Genomic DNA, 22,279 nt, shown 5'->3' on the forward strand with positions numbered 1-22,279 from the left:
GGACTGGGAAAAGGGGAAAAGCAACATATAAGCAACAAACACTACACTACATGTCTTGTATTCCCTTCATGCTGCAATTTTTCTTAAAAGTTAACTTTCTAATATGCTATCAGATTGGTAGATCTTATACAATACAGACTATATTCAGGATCAGGTTTTCTTCCCCCTCCACCCCCTGCGTCTCGGTCTCAGTTCTCTCTGCGCAGCTGGAGCAGCTGCGCCCGCTCTCTCCTCCCCCCCACTTTCCCCTTCAGACTTTGAACTTTCTTCCTGCTGGAACTCCTGATGGTTGAGCAAAAAGTCTGTCAGCTGCGCTTCCGATGTAATCTTGTAAGTTTGATCCTTATATCTAAACCAAACGCCTTCTGGAAACAACCATTTATATTTTACATCACATTTCCTCAAGAAAGCTGCAAGTCCTTTATACTTAAATCTTCTTTTACGAGCCAAAAATGGAACATCCTTCAGTATTTTAACCTTGTTGCCCAAATAATCCAAGTCCACATTATACGAATTATATAAAATGGTGTCCCAAGTCTTCTTAGATGAAAAGTCAATAATAATCTCGCGAGGCAGCTGATGCTTCATTACATACTTTGAAGATGTCCGCCGGACTTCCAAAATATCGCTTTTTAACTCTTCTTTAGTTGCCTTTGCGAATGGCGCCAAAAGTCCAGACACCAGGTCTTTCAAATTTGCACTTTGCTCCTCTTTTACATTCTGAAGACGCAGTACCGTTTGGGCACGGTCCACTTGCAATCCTATTATTTGATTCTCCAAAAGCTTCACTTCCTTACTTGTTGCTTTCATGAGTACTGCGTTCTCGTGTGCAGAGTGCTCTGCTCCGGTTGCTGTTTCTTTAATGGTTTTCACTTCGCTTTCCACTGAATCAACCCTTTGCCCCATTTCATTCAGTTTTGCTACAAAAGGCTGCACAGCATCAAAGACTGCTCGTCTCACCATCTCTTCCAAAGTTTCCCCCTTCCCCTGTAACGTCGCCATCACCGATTTACTCATTGCTGGGCTCTGCTTTCTCGTCGCCATCTTAGGGGGGGGGGGCGCCAGGTAAGTTCCAAAACTCCGTGAAGGGGAAGAAATCCGCACCTTCTTAGCTTCAACTCCCACCAATCCTTCGCATACGCTTAGAAATCAGAAGGGATTCGCTTACTTACAGGTTTTCACCTTAAATCTGCTTATTGCCGTTCTCCACGGCCCGGCTGGACGCGGTGCACAGCACAAGTCTGCTGGCCTCCGTTGGAGCAAACGGGCAATTTACCCCTTGCATTGCTTTCAGGGGGTTCTTCCCACTGCGCTCCGGATCCCGTCTCCCTCACTGGGAGTCTGGGGGTTAACCCTCATGGGTCAACCACCCGGTCAGGCTGCTCGGACGTTTCCTCCCGGACCTGCGGAGAGGAGCGTCCGACATGGCCAGGTAAACAAAACCGAAATCATCTCTTACACACTTTCTGATCACCATTTACCCTGCCACATTAAGCTATTGCAGCCTGGATGGAGGTCATTAAGAGTTGTAGTCAGCTATTTTTTCTACACACACACAAAGCTACACTACTCTCAGCCTTGAGAAAGTGAGTTCCAAAGAATGTCATGATAACTACCAAAGCCACTGTTACTGTTTGTGCCTCCTCAAAGATGATCTCTGACTTCTTATTCTATCTTAGTCTGAGAGAACAAAAGGGTTAAATATGCACCCTTCAGCTCTAGTCTTGAAGGCCTGCCTCTTCAGTTTTATCATGAGTTTGCTGGTGCCAGCTTGACTGCTCTCATTCCTAAATGTAATCTATCATCTGGAAATCCATCATTCTCTGAAGATCATGTACTTCTGATTTGACTTGTTAGAGGACTTCATGAGATCATTTTGTACTGTAAACAATTTGTTACATGTTAACCAGGGCTTTTTTCTGGGAAAAGAGGTGGTAGAACTCAAGACCGCACAATGACATCACTTTGGGTCAGCTGGAATAAGGGGGGAGTTTTTGAAAGTTTAAATTGTCCTCGGCAAAAATGTTCACATGTCTGGTGGCCCTGCCCCCTAATCTCCAGACAGAGGGGAGTTTAGATTGCCTTCCATGCTGCTCGGCGGCACTGAGGGCAGTCTAAACTCCCCTCTGTCTGGAGATCAGGGGGCGGGGCCACCGGCCATGTGACCATTTTTAAGAGGTGCCGGAACTCCATTCCACTGTGTTCCCGCTGAAAAAAAGCCCTGATGTTAACTCAAAGGTATAAACACAGAGATGCTGATGTTTAACTTTATGCATTTAGTATCTGACTGCATCAGACTTATTGCTAAATAAACCTTTTCTGTTTTCATGATTCCCAAGGTTATTCCTTGACTAGTAGTGAAATCAGGAAATCTACTATAGGCTAAGGAAATTGGTTTAATTTTCACTTCACAAACATATGGCCACTTTATCACACAGTTGCACCCCCAGATTTCCTTCTTGCATTTGTTGGAACAGCCTAAGAATTACCAACTACTTTCAATAAATTGTGCAATCTTATATTCTAATAGCCAAATGGCCCTGAGCTGAGGATACTTAAATGATCTAGGGTTCCAGAACCAATTTCAATTAGTGGTTTAAAAAACATTAATGGTTAAAAAAATGATTAAAGGCTGTCCTGTGGCTTGAGATGCCCTCAGTGGATGTTGCTAGGCAACCAAGTTAACAGGCTTGGTTTCTGTTAGGAAAAGGCAGAGGAAGGGGGAGGGCCCTTTACATGGCTGTTTTGGCCTCTGAGGGAAGGCTCAGTGAGGCCAGACCCAGAAGCAACCATTGGGTGACTTAATACCATGTGACTCACCCAGGCTCAGCTCCTTGCTACTGCTTAACAGCAGTACCACCTAAAGCTAGTCTAGTATTGTGGTTAGAGTAGGATGTAGGAGAGGCTATTGAGGGGCAGGGAAGGGAAAGATGACATGGTGTTGGAGAGGAAAATGAGACACCCTCTGCCTTGGAGGACACTGTTGTACAAATAGGAATTTTAAAAAGGAAGAGGTGCTAACAGTAGAATAAGGAGGTCATGGGCAGACATTATATGATGATTTAAGTCCAGGAAGAAAGAATTAAAAAATTGAGTCTGGGTTTTGAAGGGAGGGTTGCTAACAAGCACTGACTGCTAATTCTCAAAACAAATCTGTAGCTTAGCATGTGTGTTAAAGGCATTTGGAATATAGATGGCAAGAATGTGATGGGGATTGCTTTTCCATTTGGCTATATGGTGTGGGGATATGGCTTAGTGGCAGAATGTCTGCATTATGTGCAGAAAACCCCCAGCTTCATTCTCTAGCATCTCCAGGTGATATGACCCTGGAGACCTGGTGTCACTTAAAGTAGAAAGTAATGACCTTGCTCAACCAATGGTCTGACAGTATAAGGCAGCTGTATGTAAGATTTTAATGTCACTTCTGGGGGGAAAGGAGATGTGGCTCCTTGATAAAGTATCTGGTCTCCTCACCCAAAGTCCTGGGTCAAGTTCCTGGCATCTTCTGTCAAAAGGATCAGGTAGCACATGATGTGAAAGACCTCTGCCGGATACCCTGGAAGAAAGGTAAAGGTAGTCCCCTGTGCAAGCACCAAATCATTACTGACCCATGGGGGATATCACACCATGAAGTTTTCTTGGCAGATGCTCTGGAAACCCTGGAAAGCCACTGTCAATTAAAGGGACCAATAGTTTGACTTCCTAGCCCAGGACACATGAAGCCCTGCACATTCACTGAACAAGCACATGAGTGAACCTTCCCTCTCCATGATCAGGAACTTTCAGAAGGCATCATTGATAATGGGAGAGGGGCATCTGCTAAATACTGCCATTTTTATGAAGGTATATACAACGCCCTCTCTAACCAGTGACAATCAGTCTTTAAAGGTGTTAAATGAAAAACTATGAAACACATCATTCTTCCAAAATATAGAGTCAACTGCAAATAAATACCCCAAGATAAATGTTCCAAACACATAAGGTACATAGAGACTTTATTTGTACAATATTCTTTTTCAATAAGATGCTTTCAAAATTGAACATCTGTAAATGAAATCATTTTTTAAATAGTTTCCTTACAGCTGTTTTCACTTCTTTGTTTTTCAAGCTGTATATGATGGGGTTTAACATTGGGGTTAAGATGCTATACTGAATTGACACAAGCTTGTCTGAAGTGTCTGAATAACCCGAGGCAGGTCGCATGTACCTAATGATAGCTGCCCCACAAAACAGAAGGACCACTGAGAGGTGGGAAACACAAGTAGAAAATGCCTTTTGCTTCCCTTCCGAAGAGCTGATCATGAGAATGGTGCCAATGATGCGAACATAGGAAGCTACAATGAGAAGGAGGGAGGCGAACCCTAATGTCATACTGAAGGTGAGAATTACCATTTCATTGGCAAAGGTACTAGTGCAAGACAGCTGCAATAGCAAAGGCAACTCACAGCTAAAGTGGTTAATGTAGCTGGGACCACAGAAGTGCAAGTTAATTAAAAAGAGAGTATTGACCAGAGAATCCAAGAAACCAGATATCCAAGCACCCAGCACCATCTGAACACATATGCGGTGGCTGATGATGGTGCTATACCTCAACGGGTTGCATATGGCAGCATAACGGTCATATGCCATTGCTGAGAGTAGAAAGACTTCCGTTCCGACCATGAAAGTAAAGAAGAAGATCTGAGCAATGCAGCCACCAAGAGAAATGGTTTTCTTTGTAGCAAGGAGGTTCTCAAGCATCTTGGGAACAGTGACAGAGGAATAGCAGATGTCAAGGAAGGATAAATTACTAAGAAAGAAATACATTGGAGTGTGTAGTTGAGGATCAATTCTTATCACCACCATGATGAGCATATTCCCTACCAGGGTTATTAGGTAGATAGGTAAGAATACCAAGAACAGGAAAACTTGGATTGTTCTGTCATCTGAAAGTCCCAAAAGTACAAACTCAGCTACAGTGGTCTGGTTTTCCATTGTATTTTTTCATAGCAGGCCTAGGGTTGGGAAAGAAACATTTCAAAAATCAGATGATGAATTAAGGGGAACAGTGCTAAACAAATAAACTACTTATTGGCTATAATAGACTAAGACATAAGAATAAAAGTGCATGTACTTTCAAAGGCTATAGAGATATTTACAGTTATTTGAAGACTTTTGGTCTGGTCAACAGTATGTTTTTGAGCTCCACAAATTACTTGTCACACTTCATGTCCTCTTAACCTGACTTTATCTTGAGAGGCAGTTTGGTGTAGTCGTTAAGAGCTCGGGACTCTAATCTGGAGAGCCGGGTTGGATTCCTCACTCCTCCACTTGTAGCCAGCTGGGTGACCTTGGACTAGTCACAGTTCTCTGGAGCTCCCTCAGCCCCACCCACCTCACAGGGTGTTTTGTTGTGGGGATAATAATAACATACTTTGTAAACCACTCTGAGTGGGCATTAAGTTGTCCTGAAGGGCGGTATATAAATTGAACGTTGTTGTTGTTGTTATTATCTTTTGATGTTAAAAAATGAGTTTAATTAGAAACAAACTATACAATTCACGAGGAGCAGAGAACAACATTGAGCAGAGAACATACAATTCATGAGAAGCAGAGAACAACATTGGGTTGTCTCCAAACTAAATGTTTTTTTGATGGATAACTGTCAATGGATAGCTGTCCATTCTGTCAATGGAATAGAACTTGTCTTCCTTCCCCTTCCCAGAACACAATGTAACTAGTTTGCTCAACCTCCCTGAAAAAAATTAGCAAAACACTACACGAGATAAGCCTTGTATTGAGGATGCTTTCTTTTTGGAACATAACCACAGCTGTAGAGCAACCCCAGAGGTGAAAAAAGCAGGGAATAAATTTGTGAACATATTAATTATACACAATATAGGCTACACAAAGTAACAAAAGTGATCATAATGTAGGTTCTTCTCACCCTCTTGGACACTCCTCATACACTGAAAGAACTAGCAGTCAAAAATTCCCCTTACCTACATGAAATATGTCTTTGCTTCCCTCTTTCGTATCAGTGTAGATGTTGAATTGTTCCTCATATAGAAGAGTTTTTCCTTGTTTTTCAGCAGTATGGCTTTTCCTGAGAATGAATAATCCTTCAGCATAAATATGACTTTGGACTCTTGCATGTCCATGAGCATTGTTACACAAGATGTCCTCTTACCATGCTACATTCATAGTGAGATCACTGAGGCAATAATAGATCCTCAAAAACTGTTTTTAAAAAGAAGATAAAGATTATGTAATCTCTGAAAGGGAATTCATACCCCTGAGGGCTATTAAATAAAAAGCCAAGTATTGGGGGAATACTTTAATGAGTTTGATATACCATACTAGGTGATACAGTGTATAGAATTTCCCAGAACATCCAGTTTGTCCCACTCTTTCAAAGGGGACAACATGGCAACCATGGTGATATTACATGCCATATAGTTGTTGTTTTTTTCATGTCTCGGAGACCACAATGAAAATGATGTAATTATTCTATACTATGGAGCACAAAGGTCTGACACAAAAACTGGAGCAATTAAGAGTTTTTGTGGGAATGCACAATAACATTTTGAATCTCCTTTGCGTCAATATGGCCAATGATGAGGCTGGTGCTCTCGGCAAAAAACACACAACACATCATTATTTTATGAAATGGGCCACAACTTTATTGATTACAGCTATTGGAGCATTGATAAGTCATAGGGCAATGGATCCGTGGTATCGAAGGACCCATTACGGTTTGTTGGTTACTCCCCAGCCCACCTGCTGAGTACCAAGGGATGGCAGGTGATGTACTACCAACCCAGCATCACCAGACAGCACCTGCCACCCAGAGCAAAGCCTGCATTGCCCCCCACCCAGGCACGTACCTTCCGACTTCACCCCATATCGCATGTGGGGTGAGCTGCCCAGTCCGTACTACTCATCCCAGAAGATCCGGCCCAATATCTCAAAACTGCCACAGGAGGAGGTCTGCAAAAGCCAATGCTCCAGTGCTTCAACAACTGAATCTCAGTTGAACTCCCCTTCTGTCCCTAGCCCTGAAGCCTGAAGGAAGGTGACCCCCCCCCCAACCGGGTCCTTGGTCAATCTGGTCCAGTAGGGAAAAAATCCTTCCTAGCCTGCCACAATATGGTCCTGGGAAACTGAACCATGATCTTTTGGGGACACTGACGCCCATGCAGGCAATCCAGTCCCATTCTGTTAGATGCAATGCCACCTCCACCACAGTGCTCACTCACCAGCTCATCTGCCTTCAGGGACCCATTGCGTGCAACTAGAACAAAGAAACATTAGCACTGGCCTGGTTCCATAAGTATCCCTTCTATGCCTTCAAGGCCCAGTGCCCAATGGACTATATGCGAGACATAGGAAATCCTGCTTCCACCATGCTGGTGTCTGCACCAATCCTAAAAGAGTGAGACCCAATCTTCCACTGCTGCCTCCAAGAAAGGAGGCAAGCATGTGGGCAGCAGGATAGGAGCCTGGTTTCGTCTGCACTCCTCCCTCTGTACCCCTTGGCAAAGTTCTTTGCTACACCCCCCAGCCTTCCCATCCAGCTGCAACTTTGTACGTCAGTGAGTCAGTGAGCTTCTTTTCCTTACCTGCAAAGAGTAGTATTACCGCATGGATTATGACCATATGCTGAGAACCACTGCATCCCCTTATTTTAATTAGTGGAATCTCCTGGTAAGGGCACAGAGCTTCAGAACAAAATCATCACTGTTCACATGGTAAGTTGCCACTAGAGATGGGCACGAACTGAAATATGAACCAAAATTAATCATGAACCAGGTTGGTTCGTGGTTCGCGAACCACGGTTCGTCAGATCCCATTTCTGACGAACCACCATGAACTTTAGGCTGGTTCATTTTGGTTCGTTTTTTGGCTCGTCACTGCAGACAGCCTGGTGCCAATCAATCAGTTCCCTAGGCAACAGGGGATGGACTTCCTGCAGACCTTCTGCTGACCCAGAAGTGAACTTCTGCTGGCCCACAAGTGACCTTCTGTTTGCGAAGTGATGATTTTCTGACCTGGATGTGATGTTTTCACGAACCAACAAACCGGTTCGTGAACCAGGGGCAGGTTCGTGAAAGTTTGTGGTTCATGGTTTGTGAAATTTAATGAACCACAAACCACATGGTTCGGGTTTTTTTCGGTTCCTGCCCATCACTAGTTGCCACACATTAGAACCCAAGGCCTTGCCACTGTTTTCAACAGAATCTTCATTAGGGATGGTGTTAAATTTTTAATCCTTACCAATTTGATTCTCAAAATCCCCTTTTTGACTTTGCTGAATGAATTATTTGAGTTGGAATAAAAATGCTCCCTTCCTGAAGGTTCAGATTGGACCATAAACATGCAGAAACAATAGGTTGATGTGTACCACTTTTCAGAGGAGGTAAGGACCCAATTGACCATTGAGAAGGCTATACTGGGGACTGTGGGAGCCAAATGGGCAGAAGACATGCAGGATGGGGGCTGCAGTGAGAATAACAACAACAACAACAACAACAACAACAACATTCAGTACAACTTAACACTCACTCAGAGCGGTTTACAAAGTATGTTAATATTATCCCCACAACAGTCACTCTGTGATGTGGGTGGGGCTGAGAGAGCTCTGAGAGAGCTGTGACTGTCCCAAGATCAACCAGCTAGCTTCAAGTGGAGGAGAATCAAACCTGGTTCTCCAGATTACAGTCTTGCTGATCTTAACCACTACACCAAACTGGCTCTTAGATGATGTGACATTGAGAGGGAAAAACTCACCCAAACTCAATCCCACATTAGGTATCTAAAAGACCATTTTGTTCAATGGACTTTGTATTGTAGTCGGCCCTCCCAGCTGGCAGCACCGTGGCTTGGACAGGGGCCATGTTTGCTGCCCCATAAGAAGGAAAGGCAGCAAGACCTTTCCCAGGCATCTGGGGCTTTGCTGAATAGGCAGAGCAAAAGGCTTATAAGCCTGCTATGCCCTGCACCAGTATGCAGTCTCCTTGTTGCTCAGCCCGCCCACCCTCCCTATAGCAGTGCAGGATTGGCCAGTCACCGTTTGTCAGGGCCAGGTAGGAATTTTTTTCTCCTGTCTTAATTGTCTTATAAGGGGAGGTGTTTTTTGCCTACCTTGCATTGCAGGATTGAATAATGTAATTGGTTCGGTAGAGCTGTAAATAGTTTGGCCACTGGCAAGTTAGGATGGGAAAATGAGCAGGTCGGTGATCCCCTTGGCACATCCTCATCGCTGGGGAATTGAGGTCTGTCAGGAGCAGCTGGTAGGCTGTACAGCTGCCAGTTGCAAGGGCAGACTGTCAGGTGGCTTCTCCTGTACAAGTAATGCCCTCCTGCTTTATGGTGTGCTGCTGCAGGCTTGGAGGGGGAACCATTTGCCTGGCCACTGAATACAGCTATGATTTTGTATGGGTCAGTCCAGGGCAGCGGGGGCTCTCCCGGACAGGTCAAGGTGGAGGTCTGGTGTGACCCCAGGGCTTGACCTGTACCACTAGTTATTTAGATCCGTGTGGACAGTTTATGTTGTAATTAATAAAGTGGCCCAATTTTGATTCCCAATCTTTGTGTCTGCTTTTTACTTAGACCGGGAGGGGCAAATAACATTTACATTTTAAAGAATGAGATTCAGCCAGGTTTTTTGCAGGTGAAAAAGCAAGAAGGTGTTCCCCCCTCTCTACTCTCAGATGGGGATCAATGATCTTGTAAGGACAAAAACTATGAAGGGCAAGATTGGTAGTATGGAGGTGAATTGGGTAACAGAGCAGAAACGCTGGCTACATGGTACTCAAATGTATTTATATATTATCGAAGGCTTTCACGGCTGGAGAACACTATTTGTAGAAGATTTTCCAGGCTGTACGGCTGTGGTCTTGGCATTCTTAAACCTTTCCTGTTGAAATTGTGCTTATGCTTATGAATGTTAATGGCTTCCCTGTGCAATTTGACAAAGTAAGATTGCACAGAAAACTATATCTTAATGTTATCTGAATATATACAATGTTTTCTGAATTCCATCCACTATTTTTAACATCCAAGCCATGACATTTTTACAACCATAACAAAGTAGAGACATGTAAAAGAATTTTGTCCCAGAGGTAATTCCTTAGAGTGGCTTGGGATCATTTACAGATTCCATCAGTCTCTCTTTTCAATTAGACATCAAGGATTTATGCATTAATATTAAAATCTTATCTTGGTGTAGTACCTGTCCGCTGTTGTAATAGAATCAGAGCAGCTAATGGTCTGATCCTTCGAGAGGTTGTCTAGTAGAAAATTGTACCTGATTATAATAAAATAAAAAGTTGGATCCAGCCGGCTTTTCCACTGGTAAAAAAGACAGAAGAGAGTTCACTTTGTTGTACACAAAAATGTGTGTGTCTGTGTATCCTAGCCAATGAAAAGAAATGAATACACAGGCAGAATGAAGTCTAATAAAGGAGATAGTGTATTGTCGAAGGCTTTCACGGCCGGAGAACGATGGTTGTTGGGGGTTTTCCGGGCTGTATTGCCGTGGTCTTGGCATTGTAGTTCCTGACGTTTCGCCAGCAGCTGTGGCTGGCATCTTCAGAGGTGTAGCACCAAAAGACAGAGATCTCTCACTGAGAGATCTCACTGAGAGATCTCTGTCTTTTGGTGCTACACCTCTGAAGATGCCAGCCACAGCTGCTGGCGAAACGTCAGGAACTACAATGCCAAGACCACGGCAATACAGCCCGGAAAACCCCCAACAACCATCGAGATAGTGTATTGTTTCTACAAGCAATAGAAGAAGAATTAAACAAGGCTAAAAGGTACCCAGAAACCTGCTCTTCTTGGCTTCTAAAGCAAATACATGAAATTTTATGCCTTCAGATTCATTAGTAAATATTTCAATGAGAGAAACATAATTGGTTGAAAAGTTTAAACATATCGATAGACTGGCAAAATTCCATTGGTCAATTAAAACTTTGGGCTGTCCATTTACACATTAGTAATTATTTAGTGTTTCAAAGAACATCCACCTCACTGGCACCTCTGATATCTGTTGTTTGGGAGACTGTCAGTTTTTCAAGGGCAGGGGATGTGTTTGCGGTGCCAGCTCTATGGGCCTGGGTCACTAGTGCAGGAAAAATATGCTGACGCTTAATGGTGGATGAAAACAGGCCACAACTTTATTGATTACATAACAGAAAGGAGCGATGGCCACGTAGGGCACGGATCCCAGCATCGGCTGACCCACCTGACAGCCGGTGACCTCACCTTTTCAGCCTGCCTGCTGAAAGAGGAAACTGCAGGATGACGGTTAATGGAGCCACACTGGGCGGTAGCCTCTGCGTAGTTCCCTGTCACCTGGGCACAGGCATGCTCCGTCCGCCCCCGAGCTGGGCTTACCGCTGCCATGCCTGGTCCAGGATCCCCTATGGGGATCCCCATCTATGGGGAAAACAGTGCCACGCAGGTACTGTTTCCCCCCAAGGGATCGGTGCCCAACGCCCAAACCGCCAGACCTAAAGTTGTGACAGAAAACCACAGAACATTGTCCAAAATTCTTCCATAAATCCAATTAAATGCACATAAGCCAATGTCATCGGCTGAACGATCACAAAACTAATACAATTCTCATAACTGGCTTCCTAGTCCCCCCAGACCCCTACAACACTAACATAACTTACGGGAGGGAGGGGATTGCCACACCGGAGCCAACTACGGGGATCCTGGGGCCGGCTCCTATATATAGGAGGTGGGAGGACCTGATAGAAGCCTCAGCTTCTCAGGTCCAGCAACGGCTCCCACCTTCCTGAAACCCAGCCGGTCCCTCTGATTGGCTGGCTGGATAATTCAAAGCGTGCAAAGCATGTGGTTTTGCAGCCTTGCACTTTGCCGCGGAGCCGGCCCCGGGAGGATGATCCTGCTTCCTCCCCACCCCGCGTGCCCCACAAACGCCAGCTCCGGTGAGTTCGGGGGCCAGGGGCTTCTCAAAACAAATAAATTTTCTTACCCGCCATAAATCTGTCTGTGTAGCAAGGGGGAGTTTCTCCCATGGCCATAACTTGATTTTGAATTACTGAGGATGTTTTTGCTTTTACAAGTCTTTTCCTAATCTATTGCTGGCCTTGCTAATAAAGAGTTATCATTTTCTCCTTCTAGCTTCCCATTATCAGTTAACTATAGCCAGAACCCAAACCGCAAGACTGCCTTCACCTTTTAGTGTCAGATCAAGAATTCTAAAGGAATGTCGGGGAAGGTCTAACACTGACCCTTTTGTATGAGTGAGAGGTAGAGAGACTTATCCATATGGATGTGCATGCCTAAAGCTAGAATCAGGTGCTTATATACTTTGGTTCTACTAGATATATGTGTATATGTGCTTATTGTAACAGTCAGGACAAATGCGATTAATATACAAGCATGAATAATATGCAAATATGCTAAGTGAAGTTAGCTAAGGTTATTGAAAAGCTTATTGGAATGTTCTGCGTCAGCACTGTATCCCATACGTCCGTATTATTATTAGGTGACCATAATAGTGACAGGTATATGTAAGAAAACACCCATTCTGTAACTTTGCCTCCCAAAAAGCTGTAACCTGGACCATGGGATCTACATGGACAAAAGCCATGTGTGATGAGGTTGTGTAAAAGAAATAATTTGGGCAAGGTTTAGCAAGGTGGCTGAATCTGATCCAAATTGAAGGTGGCAATCAACCCACAACATGCCCCTCCCCTCGCTACCTCCCAGATTTCTTTAAAAAGTCATGTAGTATGAATGATTTGTATGAAGTTAGTTTTTTAATGGCACCAGGAAAAGGAATGATTCTTGAGAGATTCATTCATCCTAAATTGTCCCATACTTCTGAAGTCAGACAACAACATGCAAACACAGGTGAGTACAATATATTGATTCTTTGTCGTATCACTGGTGTATACTAGCTGAGTCCTTGGAAAGCTACAACCTGGAATCATTATTATACCTGGCATTAAAGCAGCAAAAACTAATAAGGAACTAATAATGCAATCCTAAGAAGAGTTACACCCTCCTGAATCTACTACAGTCGATGGATTTATACAGAGATAACTCTGTTCAGCATTACAGTATAAATCTCATGTGGTCTCTGAGACATATATAAGTAAAAGTTCTTAGAGATCCCAAAGAAAGCGTTTGATGCTAACCAACAATTTATCACCCACTTTGGAACAGAGTTAACTTCTAGCTCAATGTGCAGGTCTATAGTAATTTTCTTTGTCTGTTTGGATTATTTTTGATCATGGCAACAGGTAAGTCTGAATCCATCATGCAGTCATTAATTATCTAGGATGTATGTGTCTTCACAAAGTATGTTCTTTTACAATGGTAAAGATTCTGTAGTAGGTATTATACCATGTTTCTCCTGGTGCAGAGATGGTCTTCCACTTTGGGACATGTTTCTCTGGTGCCAGGCAATTTTGGCTCCTTGGAAGGCATTGATCCTGTATGCAAAGAAATGTCTAATACTACAGGAATGTGTTTCAGTAGCTGAAGGCTGTCTCCAAACTGGAGAGGGAGGAATGCAAGTGGAAACAAGTTTTAAGATCCAATGCACTGACTCTTTTAATGCCACTAGACTATGATGATTTCTGAATCTGTATATAAATCACACTAGAGTAGACTTGGGCCTTGTGTGTTGCATGCTTTCTTCTTGGGATTTTCTTCTTCCATAGGAGTAGCCATATTAGTCAGTTGCAGCAAAACCAAACAAGAGTCTAATGGCATTTTGAGAGGCCATTTCCACACACATTGAATAATGCACTTTCAATGCACTTTCACAATCCTTTAGAAGTGGATTTTTTGTTCCACACATGGAAAATCAGTTTCAAATGTTCACTAATGAGTATTGAAAGTGGATTATCCAACGCATGTGGAAGCAGCCATAATTAACAAAATTTTATTCCAGTATAATCTTTTGCACACCAAATCCCACAAATAACTGCCTTGTAAGAACCAACTATGTTGCATCAGATGAAGTAAACTCTTGTCAATGGCTGCTTCCACACATGTTGGATAATGCACTTTCAATACGCTTTAGTGAACATTTATAACTGATTTTCCATGTGTGGAACAAAAAATCCACTTCTAAAGGATAACTAAAGTGCATTGAAAGTGCATTATTCAATGTGTGTGGAAACGGCCATAGAAAAGTTATGCTGGAATAAACTCTTGTCTATCTTTAGGGGAGCAGTTGATTCCAGTATATTCAGGCTTTTATATGTCCTCTATGTGGATTTATTTCAGAAATCAATTTGTTTCAGGAATGCTGCACTTTTGCTCAGCTAAATATATATATATGCATGGTAATGTTTTGTATAGCAGCTTCCCTGGTGTTACTACTGATTTTGAACATCTGTATTTCAGAAACCCATTTCTTTATATCATAAACTGGGTAGTGCACAACAGAATACCTTACTGTGATCACAGCTAAACTACTCCTAATGTCCATGATCTAAACAATCACTGCATCTGACTTTTCAAAGTGTCTATTTCACATTACCATTTCTAGTTGCATACCTGCACACACACATGTTTACAGTCAGACACACATACAGCAAAGTCTTGGCATATGACATCAGGCACCTTCTGCTGGGTTGAATTTTAATAATGAATAGTTTGATTTTTAAATTTTCATTATTTAGGCTGTTGCTGAGAGTGGGGTATGAATCCACACCTTTAAATATGTGTAAAGTCACCTTTCAGGAACAACGGCCATGGATGAAGAGAGGCTAATAAAAGTTTGGGAATAAATACCTAGATGGCACAGTTGATGAACCCAGAAGCCAAGGATATAAAATCAAGGGGTGGAGTGAGAAGTGTAAACATAAAATATGTATAGTTAACTGAGGGTCAAGACATGTGCCAGTTTTTATCCCATCTTTCCTCTAAGGCTTACCTGAGTATCTGATCATCTGTTCTCCATTTTATCCTTACAATGAATCTGTAAAGTAGATTAAGCTGAGGGAGAGTGATTGGCTCAAGGTCATCTGGTAAACTTCATGGTCAGGGTGCTATAGTGGTTAAACTGATTGAACAATAATAGGAAGACTGAGGTTCAAATTCCCACTCAGCCATGAAGCCCATTGTATGATTTGGGCCAATCATTCTGACACACTGTTCTGCTTCATAGGATTGTTGTAAGAATAAAATAGGATTGGGGGAACAACGTATGTTTATTTGGTTGAATTATAGGATAAACATAGACAGTTGAGTAGGGGTTTAAATCCACATCTTCTCTATCTAGTCCAGGCCATTAATTACTACACCACACTAGCCCATTTTCCTCTCTTCTTTTATTTTCTCCCTCCTTCCATTTCTTCTTCATTTTCTTCCTCTCCCTTTCTCTCACTTTGGTTTGCCCACTTGTTTGAAGATCTTTTTATCATGTGAAAATAATACAAATAAAGAAAACGTGAACAGCTTGTAAACAAACCAAAACTTTTAATTCAGACAAATATTTATGAGAGATTTACTATTGAAAGAAAGTTTTTGAAGTATAGTGGGTATAAAAATGGGTGTGGAAAATATGAGTAATAAGACATTGCTATTGGTTGAGAAGAATATATTACATTAATAAGATATGAATAATAAGGTTGAGTTTGTTATGTAAACGTGTGTGTTTTTAAACAGTGTGGTGCTTTTACTTTATCAATGGGCTGTTATGTCGTTGTTTTTGGTTTCTGTGTTGGGATGTGGAATGGTATGGTATTGCCTGATCTTGTCAGAACTTGGAAGGTAACTAGGGCTGGTCCATGGATGGAAGACCACCAAGGAAGATTGCAGAGAAAGGCAATGGCAAACCACATCTCCTTCTAACTTGCCTTGAAAGCCCGTTGCTGGGGTTGCCATAAGTCAGTTGCCATAAGTCAGAAAGTACATGTGTGCTCATAGCTACACACAACTGTGTTGCATTGTTTCTAAGGAGTTAAGGAGGGATATACATATTTTAAATTAATAAATAATTGAATACTCAGGAGTCAGTGATTTGTGTGTTGGTCTATAGAAGAAAAGGGTACACCCTTTTATGCTTATCACTGCAGTGTAATTCATGCTACTCAGTAAGAAAGAATATTTATTTTATTTTATTGCTAGCTTGATGCCCATGCATCATTATGGTATTTAACTACTTTAAATCCAGTTATAATATTTATGGGTATGTAACTTTTTTGGTTGGGGGTGGGGAGGTTGAGTTGGTTTTGTAGTATAATAGCATAGTACCTGAGCTTCACAAAAGTATTTGAATAAAGCGAAGCACATTGATGCCTAAAACTGATGAAGTGAATTTCAAAATGTAACATTTATTGAAGAGATTTTTAAAAGGAAAAGATTGTAGTGTAATAAATAACGTGGAAAAATACGTGCAACCTTTTCTTTTCTACTGAATGACCTTTTCGTAGACCTCTTTGGTGGTTTTCCCCCACTTTGGAGCCCCCACTTTGAGGAAAAGCTTGTGGGCTTGGAAGCCAGGAGGGTTGAGCAGGTTGAGGAACTCCACAGGGTAGTGGACCGCATCATCCATTTGCACCACTGAGTCCACAGATTTCACTCCATTTCTGCCCCTTTGAGGGAATTAAGTTGTGTTTCATTAATGATGGCAGCCTTGTCATTCCTGGGGGTCAGAATGGCATGTCTGCACAGCCCATCCATGGACTTCTCTGTGATAGTGACAATATCAGGGTATATTGTGGCTGTTAGGTCTGCTAGGGTCATCATCACTACTGTGTCCAGGCCTGCAGGGATGGTCATCTTTCCCTTGGATTTGGGACTTGCTGGTACTTGGCCACTGCTGCTCAGTGCACCTCATGAGTACGATGTGCATATTTCTTTGTCGCATCTCTAAATTGCTTCCTCCTTTTAGCATCAGTATATCTTACACAATGTCTGCCAGGAGGCTTCTTGGGGGCAGTAAGAGGTGATGGCTGCAAGAGGTGTGAGGTGGAATTGGACTGAGGGAGGGGTGGTGTGCTGGGCACTGCAGCAGGTTCATGTGAGAGGTTCGCATTGAAATGGCCCCTAGAATGGTCATGCACCATCTCCCCATGAACATTTAAAAACTCAGTTGCCATACTGACTTTTATATAAAATCCCTTTTCAGGAGTCTTGTACTGTCTTTCTTCAACTGACTGCAGTTTCCTTGATTTAATTTTTACCTCAGAACACAGTTCCATAGCTGACCCATCGGGGGGGGGGGAGGTGCGAGCAGGCAGGCCTCACAGTAGGATTACCAGGTCCAGGTGGGGTTTGGGGAGGGGCCTCAGAATGGTATAATACCATAGAGTCCACTCTCCAAAGCAGCCATTTTCTCCAGGGGAACTGATCTCTGTCACCTGGAGATAAGTTGTAATTCTGGGAGATCTCCAGCCACCACCTGGAGGCTGGCAACCTTACACCACAGGGAGATTTGCAACCCTAATGAACTAGGGGAAGACTGGAAGGTGCATTTTACCTTAGGACACATTCAACAACTCCCTTAGGAGCTATTTAGAATGTTGGCCCCATATGCAAATGACCCTGAAAGCTAGCCCAATCAGGGATGAGTTGACAGTTGGCAGGGGAGGAGATGCCTGTCAGCCACACAGAGAAGCTGTATCCCTATGGGAAAACACATTTTACCCCCTTTTACCCTCTTAGGGGGCGAATTTCTTAAAATCCCTTCTTAGTGAGCCTCTACATCACAAAAGGAGCATCCTGCCCAAATTTCACATTTCTATGTCCAGGGCACTTGTCTTTTTATATATAGATTTACAAAGTTATTTATAGTCCGCCTTTCTCACTGAGACTCAAGGCAGATTACATAGTGTGAGATTAGTACAGTCAGTATCAGGAACATTTCCATACAGTATCAAGAACATTTCTATACAGTGTTAAGGACATTTCCAAAACAATGCCATAGGATTTTACAAAGATGTAGCATTAGTAAGGATCCAAAACAGAGTTGAAGAATTGCTGAAACAGAACATAATCAATTCTAGGACTGACATTAGATAAACATGAAGTACAGGTATTATAAGAGTACATATTTGAGCAACAGATAATATGCAAGGCAACCTAGTGGTGAAGTCTATGGTCCCTAACTCATTAGCAAAGCATTTGAGAGCCCTCCCTATAATACTTCCCTCTGGTCTGAGTAAAAAGCCTTCTTGAATAATTCAGTTTTGCATCATTTGCGGAAAGCCAGGAGAGTGGGGGATCTTCTGATGTCCTCAGACAGACCATTCCATAGGGTGGTGCCCACCACAGAGAAAGCCCGTGTGCGGGCTGCTGTTGATTTTGCCCACGTACAGGCCAGCACCTGCAAGAGACCCTGTTCAGATGAGCGAAGCTGCCATGGAAGGACAAAAGGAGAGAGATGTTCTCATAGGTATGCTGGGCCAAGCCCATGAAGAGCTTTGTATGTAATAACTAATACTTTGAACTGAGCATGGTAACTGATGGGTAGCCAGTGGAGTGACTGTAGGATGGGAGTGATGTTCATGCTCCTGCTCGCTCCTGCTAATAGTCGAGCCACAGCATTCTGCACCAATTGGAGCCTCCTAGTTAACTTAGATGGGATACCAATGCATAGGGCATTACAAAGTCAAGTTTTGATGTTACCATAGTGTGGATCCAGGTGACCAGGTCGGCGGAGTCAAGGTAAGAAGCCATTTTCCAGGCTAGAGTGGAATTGTAGTAAGCATTTTTTGTGGCTGCCTTAACTTGTTTTTCTAGTAGTAGTGCTGGATCCAGTATAACCCCTAGGCTCTTAACCAAGTCTGCGAGGGTCAGACAAACTCCATCGAAAATGAGGAGTACAATGTTTTTCAAGATCTCTGCTCTCCCAACAAGCATCACTTCAGTCTTGTCTGGGTTCAATTTCAATTTGTTATTTTTCAGCCAGTTCACCATGGCTGTCAGGCAGCGATCTAAGATTTCTATTGCATCCTGTGGGGACCTGGATAGTGAGATATAGAGATGCGTGTCATCTGCTGTGAATGAATTCTCCTAAAGGTTTTACATAGAGGTTGAATAACATGAGAGATAAGACTGCACCCTGCAGAACCCCACAAGTTAGTTACCATTCTGGAGATAGCTGATCTCCGACGGCAACCCTTTGAGTCTGTTCCATGAGAAACTATTTAAACCAGTCCAGGGCATCTCCTTTAATGCCCACTTCTGTTTCTAAATGCCTCAACATGATGGCATGGTCTACTGTGTCTAGGCTGCAGACTGATCCAGGAAGAGCAATAAGGAGGCATGACCTTTGTCTATATTCAGACAGAGGTCATCCACTAACGCTACTAGTGCTGTCTGTGTCCCATGCACTGGCCTGAATCCAGACTGGAAAGTGTCTAGAGCACTAGAGTTTTCCAAGAAGATCTGAAGTTGGTTAGCTACTTCCCTCTCAATCACTTTGCCCAGAAAAGGCAGGTTAGAGATTGGGCCATAATTGGCCACATCAGTTATGTCTAGGGATGTTTTTTTAATTAGCAGGCGGATAACTGCCTGTTTGAGTGGCCAGGAGAAGGTGCCCTGAGAGCAGAACCACAAGTGACAAAAGGCACAGATTGGACACTTGTCTGCTTCCCTCAAGTTTTGATGGGAAATGTAGGCAACTTGGCGGAATGTTGGACAAGTGACAGTTGAAAAGTCCATTGGACAGCAGTCAGAGATCGAAGCTGCGAGACCAGGATGCCTACATTTCCCATCAAAACTTGAGGGAAGCAGACAAGTGTCCAATCTGTGCCTTTTGTCACTTGTGGTTCTGCTCTCAGTTAGTGATTGATTTATAATAGATCTCAGCGCTTCACTTATGTGATCTTTACTTGATTTTAACAACCAAGAAGGGCAATGATCAAGCACACAAGTAGCAGCTTTCATAGATGCCAGGATCCTGTTAAGGTCTGTCATTGTAATTGTCTCAAAGCAGTCTCAATGTAGGCCAGATGGTGTATTAAACATTTCTCCTATCTCATTTGCATTACATCCAGCATCTAGATCAGAGCGTACGCATGCTATTTTATCAGCAAAAAACTGATTAAAAAAATGGCATACCTCATCATTTTCCTGCAGCCATGTCTCTGTTAGACAAGCCACATCAATTTTGTCTTCCTGCAACATCCCAGCAATGCATGCAATCTTGTTCCTAACAGATCTGGCATTGCATAGGATTAGTGTAGCAGAGGGTGGGTGGGGATGGAACCAGCCCCACTGTAAACAGGTGGAATCCTAGAGAGGTTGGATAAACAGCGAGCGTTACTGTGCTATGCTGGGTGCCTTTGGTGAGTCCCACTCCCATATTTACCAGCTCCCAATTGCACTTGAATAGTACATTTGACAGACATTTTCACCATGTAAGTAAGTAGTAAGTAGGAAGCTCAGGACTGGACCGTACAGCCAACTTATTGGAGTCTCAACATACTGGTGGTCTCAGTGTAAGCAACAGACTAGGCTACAATCATGGTATAGCTGAGCAGCAGTGTCAAAGAGGTGTTGCACCCATCCTAAATGCAATTCATAATATAGTGATGTTCCTCCTATCATCTCGTAAGCTCTAACTCGTGCAGCTGATGGCTGGTCCCGGGCCGCATTCCCCGGGCTAAGAGCCATGGGCCAAGAACCCTTTGGCGCTCGCCCTTCGGCTTATGCTGAGAGGCTCATGCCTCCCTGCATGGTGCCCCAGTGAAATAGCCAGGCTAGCAAGCAGCAGTACCTGTGTGGAGAGACAGAGGGGAGTTCTAAAGCTTCATTAGATGAAAATGTGTACAAATTGTACAATTTTACAGGTCCCCAAAATTTCCTCACATCTCTACGGTTGAATATTGCAGGGTTTATTTCTCATCAATGGAACATAACTTTTGATTTTGAAATGTATTGTATTCAAGTTCAGGATATCATATAAAGATTTCCCACTAGCCAAAATCATCTAGTTAGCTTTATGGAAGAGTGGGAATTGCAGTCCAGGTATCCTCACTCCAAAGTGCTCAGCAGGAAAGGATAATTTTTATAGGTCTACTTTAGCTGTAATCAAATGTTTGATCTATTTTGACAAGGCTGCAAAATTAGGGAAGGACATACCACATTATGGAGCTTCACTGAGCTGACTTGATTAAACATATTGTAGTCCTGAAAAAGAAGTTTCACAAATCCCTAAGGAAGTTAAGTGCCTGCTAGATATCCATCAACACACTTCTCTTTGGCCTTCAGGGATGTACACACATATAGAATGCAGATTTACAGATCAATCAAAGAGGAAGGCATTTGTTTGTAGTACTGTAATGGTGTTGTTCATTTTTCTTCTTTTTCCAGATGGAAGAGCAGAAGGACTCCATAACAATGGTCAATGAAACAGCTCTGACTGAATTCCTCATCTTAGGGTTCTCTAGTTTACAGGACCTTCAGCCCCTGCTTTTCTTTATCTTTCTCATCACTTACATCTGTACTTTGGCGGGGAACATCTCAATCATTACCATTGCCTGCATGGATCCTCAGCTTCACACACCCATGTACTTCTTCCTAGGGAACCTCTCGTTTCTGGACATCTGTTATACAACAACCAATGTCCCTCAGATGCTAGTGCACCTGCTGTCTGAGATGAAGAGTATCACATATGCTGGCTGTGTGATTCAGCTCTTCTTCTTCATCTCTTTTGTGGGTACCGAGTGCATTCTTCTGGCCACCATGGCCTATGATCGTTTTGTAGCTATCTGTCACCCTTTGCACTATACAGTCACGATGAGAAAAGAACTTTGCCTCCAGTTGGCTGGTGTCTCCTGGGCAAGTGGTTTTCTCAATTCAGCTTTGCACACCTATTTCACTTTCCACTTGCCTTTCTGTGGGGCCAATAAACTCAACTATTTCTTTTGTGACATCCCTCCACTCTTGAACCTTTCCTGTGGGGACACCACCCCCAATGAGATCATTCTTCTTGTGGTTGGTGTCTTCATAGGATGGACTCCATTTGTTTGCATTGTTCTCTCTTACGTCTACATCATCTCCGCTATCCTGAAGATAAGCTCCTCTGAAGGAAGACTCAAAGCCTTCTCCACTTGTGCCTCACACCTGACTATTGTCCTCATGTATTATGGGAGTGCCATCTTCACCTATGTCCGGCCAATATCAACATACTCATTAGATAAAGACAGATTTATTTCTGTCCTTTACAGCATTGTCACACCCATGTTAAACCCTTTGATTTATACCTTGAGAAACAAGGATATTAAAGGTGCTTTAAATAGAATCTTAATGAGGAAAATGTATTCAAATTGAAAGCACATATGTTTATATAAAA

General features: G+C 42.9%; 2 protein-coding genes across 2 annotated transcripts; one reads left to right on the forward strand and one right to left on the reverse strand.

The window, feature by feature from the left end:
- Window positions 1-4,056: 4,056 nt before the first annotated feature.
- Window positions 4,057-4,986, reverse strand: LOC129340166 (olfactory receptor 5A2-like). The gene has a single exon (XM_054994776.1). It carries the CDS (start codon window positions 4,972-4,974, stop codon window positions 4,057-4,059), a length of 918 nt encoding a protein of 305 aa, XP_054850751.1. The 5' UTR covers window positions 4,975-4,986.
- Window positions 4,987-21,297: 16,311 nt separating this feature from the next.
- LOC129338863 (olfactory receptor 5V1-like) lies at window positions 21,298-22,257 on the forward strand. Its single transcript, XM_054993386.1, has one exon. The coding sequence runs from the start codon at window positions 21,298-21,300 to the stop codon at window positions 22,255-22,257; it is 960 nt and encodes a 319-aa protein (XP_054849361.1).
- Window positions 22,258-22,279: the final 22 nt, after the last annotated feature.

This window comes from Eublepharis macularius, chromosome 12 (assembly GCF_028583425.1).
Source record: "Eublepharis macularius isolate TG4126 chromosome 12, MPM_Emac_v1.0, whole genome shotgun sequence".
In the NCBI taxonomy this organism is placed as follows: domain Eukaryota; kingdom Metazoa; phylum Chordata; class Lepidosauria; order Squamata; family Eublepharidae; genus Eublepharis; species Eublepharis macularius.

What these genes read in the sequence shown, in the direction of transcription:
- LOC129338863 (XM_054993386.1), top strand. Translation starts at nt 21,298, where the DNA reads ATGGAAGAGCAGAAGGACTCCATAACAATGGTCAATGAAACAGCTCTG.
- LOC129340166 (XM_054994776.1), bottom strand. Translation starts at nt 4,974, where the DNA reads ATGGAAAACCAGACCACTGTAGCTGAGTTTGTACTTTTGGGACTTTCA.